Here is a 4,211-nt window from a genome sequence, read left to right as displayed (position 1 = left end):
GAGCGATGTATGTGCGATTGTTGAATCTTCGAGAAAATTAAGTAAAATAAAACAAACAAAAAAAAATAAAAATAAATAAATAAATAAATAAATAAAAATAAAATCAAAAACTGTCGGGTTGCCTTGTTCTAATCTCATTACAATTACTCCACCAGCGTATAGCACATATATGATTTTTGAAATTTAGTCCCAGACTACGATATTTACACCTGCTAAATCGCGGTGTAAAATTTTCACCCGTTTAGTCCCTCGTTAGTCTTAGACTTCGCGTTGTCCGGCTTCATGAATACCTTACTACGCCTTTTAGTCAGAGACTACCGATATAGTCTCAGACTATCCTCGTAGTCCCGCTCCATGAATCGACCCCAGTCTTTTGCCAAAAAGAAAACAAATCGTGAGTTGTATTCAATAGTTCAACCAATGGGACCACTCGTTTCCATGAGCACTACCAACGACAACTCACTAGGCGGTGCAAAAAAACAAAACAAATAATGACGTCAAACTGCCGGTCCTTTTGGATTTCAGTGTTATGTTATAACATAACGATGGCTACGGTGACACTGACCAAAAAAAAAAAAATAATGACGTCAAAATGCCAGTGTCAGGCTATAACTTAACGATGGCTATGGTTGAACCGTCCGACCAAGTTAAGGTTGTGTTGTGAGTCAATAGATAGATCGAAGTTGACGTCACTCCGACCTTTGTTATTGCTTTTTTTTTTTTTTTCCGCTATCCGCGTTTATGAGTAATCCTCACTAAACTCTATTAACCAGACTATAAACGTTTAAGGTTACATATTGTGTATTTGTCCGTTTTACTTCCGGATGGTAATGTTGTGAGCTTTTTAGCCAAGCGCACATTATCTATAGCGGCACATCGTTGAGGATGACAAAGGGGAAGAGACGGAAGTTATTGTGTGCAGTTTTTGGCAATTGTGCTACATGCAGGACGGTTTCTAACCTGTAGAGATCGCAATGGTGAGTCGCTGAAATGAGCTCTTAATTCACATTCTCTCACCATTCCCAGTTAGAGACCCCGATCAGTAATGATGTTGTGTTGTCGGGGGGAAAAAATCTAATGTGCCTTACAGGCATCATGTTCATGTAGAGATATGTCGTTTTTTGTGGCTCTTTTGTAAAGCGCTTTGAGTTAGACAACATAATATGTGACCCCTCGTCTCAAAACGGTATTAAGTCGGGATGATTAAGATTCTGAAAATTGAATTTGTAGCCAGAAATATCAGACTTGCGTTGAGTTTATGAACTTTGTTGAGAAAAATGAATATCATATTTCAGGTTGCTGAATCCTAATAATTCATAATTTTGTCCAGCTTATCTTTAATTTGACTTTTTAGCATCTGTGTCATCACGACATAATACCGTTTTGAGACGCTGGGTCACATATTGAGTTATATAGTAAAATATATAACTCCCACGTTTTACAATTTATAATTACAACAATCAAAACACTTTGATTGCTATTTCAGACATATGTACGAGTATATAAAACGTTTAATAATTGACTCAGAACAGCAGATTAAACCTGGGTATAAAACCTTCATTATTTATTTCAAGTTAGACCTCTCCACACTCACGGGATCCACAAAGATGGACACCTCTGAGTCATCACTCTCTCGCCCTCGATGTGCCATAATGTTGTGAATTCTTGGAGCGCCACCACCACCACTTATTCCCGGTATCCGAGATCCGCCATTGCCAGCAGACCGACCCCCTGAACCGCTGACGACTCTGGGATATTGAATAGAGGTACAGCTGTACCGGATGGTCGTGTGTGACGTGGTGCAGGTGCATGATGGGTAGTAAGTGCCGTGCATCTGGAATGGGAACCTCTCTCCTGGTCTCCGGCATTGACCGTTGAAGTCTCGGCATCCTGAAACACAAATTATAGCTTGAATCAAACTTGGTGAAGCACTCGCCTAAACAAAAGGACCGACGGTATCGATCCCAGCTATAGTCGAGTATATTTTCTAACCTCTTTATCCACCTAAGGCGAAAAGTAATCTATCGTCCTATCCAAAGGATACCTGCGGCTTGTTTCTGTACAGTAAGGAGGAGGGGCGGGGGGAAATTGAGATCTATTATTGATATACACTCTGCCTTCAACCAGTATGTCCCTGGTTTGACTCCAACTACTGTGGATGGTGCACATTTATTGGGACATGGCTCTTCACTCACAACCCTCACGTTACGCAGACGAGAATAAGGAAGTGACCTGGCAAATAGGTACCGTTGATTTAACCCTCTCCTTACCAGCCATTTTCAGGATTTTCCCCAAAACTTCACACCCAACTATCACAATAATATACTTTTTATCACTCAGACACAATAGCAGTAAAGTTCTTGCCATACATAATGTCTTTATCAAAACATGCTCTACAACACACTGTTTATTTCTTAAAATTTCTTGTACAAAAGAAATTTGAATTAGAATAATGTTGGTTGTATCGTAACGAATGTGACGATTTTCCTATAGTTGGTAAGGAGAGGGTTAGTCGCACCGAGTATTTTAAGGTTGGGCGTTTGTAGGATTACAATCAAACGGAGCAAGTATTGCCTCGAGGGGAATCGCTTCCTCTGAGGGCGTGTCTTTATTACGAAACCCGCCGAAAACCGTCGATAACTATAGGCTCAGGTTCACTCCCTACTGGTGTACACTTCCCTGAGTCTCAGGTTCACTCACCACAGTTGTCTTGTCTACTTCCCACAACTTTACCGGATATTGTCGGGTTTTTGCGGGTTTCGGCGTGTTTCGACGGGTTTCGTAAAAAAGACACACCGCTGATGCTCCAGGAGCAGTTGAAATATCTATTCTTAGCTCCTGTTGCAGTTATTTTCCTTACAGGTATCAAAAGACTTGACCTGTTGTCATAGGGCTGAACTACCACAAAACTAAATATTCAACTTGGGGGAAAAAAGAAAGAAAGATTGAGTATTTATAGAGGACAATATCCACTAAACGTGCTCAAAACTTATTCCACACCTGAGTACGATGAGAGAAAGTGAGTAAAAAACCCTTTCCAAAGACTCAACTATGCGCCGCTCTGAGCAGGAATTGAACCCTGGATCGTCTGGTCCGAAGGCGAGTGTCATACCACAAGACCACATATCGCGTGTACATAATGATTTTTATGTCAGTATTAAAAATTTAAAAAAAAATTAAAAATGAGCTTTTATATAGCGCAATATCCACTAAACGTGCTCAAAGCGCTTTTCAAGGGGTCCCTGGCCAACAGCATTATTTAACATGTAGGATGGGACATGACGCCTGTTACGCGATATTACAATTTTTTCGGACAGAGACAACGCTGTTAACGGCCAGGTACTCATTTTACACATGAATACGGTGAGAGAATGTGAGTAAAGAGCCTTTTCCAAGGACTCAACTATGCTCCGAGCGAGGCTCGAACCCAGGACCTTCTGATCCGAAAGCGAGTGTCATACCACTAGACCACATCGCCGCACAATACAAAATACAGATAGATGCTCACAATTGAACTTCTGTTTTAAAAATACATCTGATTAAAGTGATGGATAGAATATATTCTAAGCAATCAAAAACCATATAGGTAAAGTTATCCCTTGAGGCCTTGAGACAAAACAGCCCGTTTTGGTCTCTCTCTCTCTCTCTCTCTCTCTCTCTCTCTCTCTCTCTCTCTCTCTCTCTCTCTCTCTCACCACAGATAAATGAGATGATGTGGTAGTGGCGTAGTTAAGATGAAACATTCAACTTAACTACGCCACTACCACATTATCTATCTCATTCATCTGTGGTGTTTCATTCATCCTGTTTTGTTGATAAAAGGGGAAACCCGAAACGTTCATTTGATCGGTTTTTGTAATTAAATTGAAGCTTACATTCAACTTCACGTTATTATAAAAATTATTCATACTTACTGGTCGACACGATTTCAGGACTGTAGTAGATGAGGTTTCCATGGTTCACTTTATTGCATCTATAATTCGTACATCTGTACTCAAAGGTTGACCCAACTCGATGGCATTCTCCATCAACCTCACAAGCTGTGTAGAATGAAAGAAACACACGATATCATGAGTCAGTTTAATGATATTATAATAAATAATAAATTGAGCTTTTATATAGCGCAATATCCACTTTTTGCACATTGATAATGTGCTCTTGGAATCTACATCTGTTCACTATTTGAATCATGTCCATTGTCATTCTTTTTC

At 40.0% G+C, this 4,211-nt stretch overlaps 1 protein-coding gene across 1 annotated transcript in view; it reads right to left on the bottom strand.

The window, feature by feature from the left end:
- Positions 1 to 1,536: 1,536 nt before the first annotated feature.
- LOC144974016 (uncharacterized) overlaps positions 1,537 to 4,211 on the bottom strand; it is a 10,742-nt gene continuing 8,067 nt past the window's right edge. Inside the window, exons 4-5 of the mRNA XM_078916906.1 lie at positions 3,915 to 4,055; positions 1,537 to 1,890 (exon numbers count right to left, since the gene is read on the bottom strand). Coding sequence (XP_078773032.1) covers positions 1,565 to 1,890; positions 3,915 to 4,055 — 467 coding nt within the window. The 3' untranslated portion in view covers positions 1,537 to 1,564. The remainder of the gene's footprint in view (positions 1,891 to 3,914; positions 4,056 to 4,211) is intronic.

The sequence above is a fragment of the Berghia stephanieae genome, chromosome 5 (assembly GCF_034508935.2).
Source record: "Berghia stephanieae isolate SIO BIC M18660-M18661 chromosome 5, UCSD_Bste_1.3, whole genome shotgun sequence".
Classification (NCBI taxonomy): domain Eukaryota; kingdom Metazoa; phylum Mollusca; class Gastropoda; order Nudibranchia; family Aeolidiidae; genus Berghia; species Berghia stephanieae.
The sequence above is the reverse complement of the archived record's forward strand: the minus strand, read 5'-3'. Positions and strand labels throughout refer to the sequence as shown.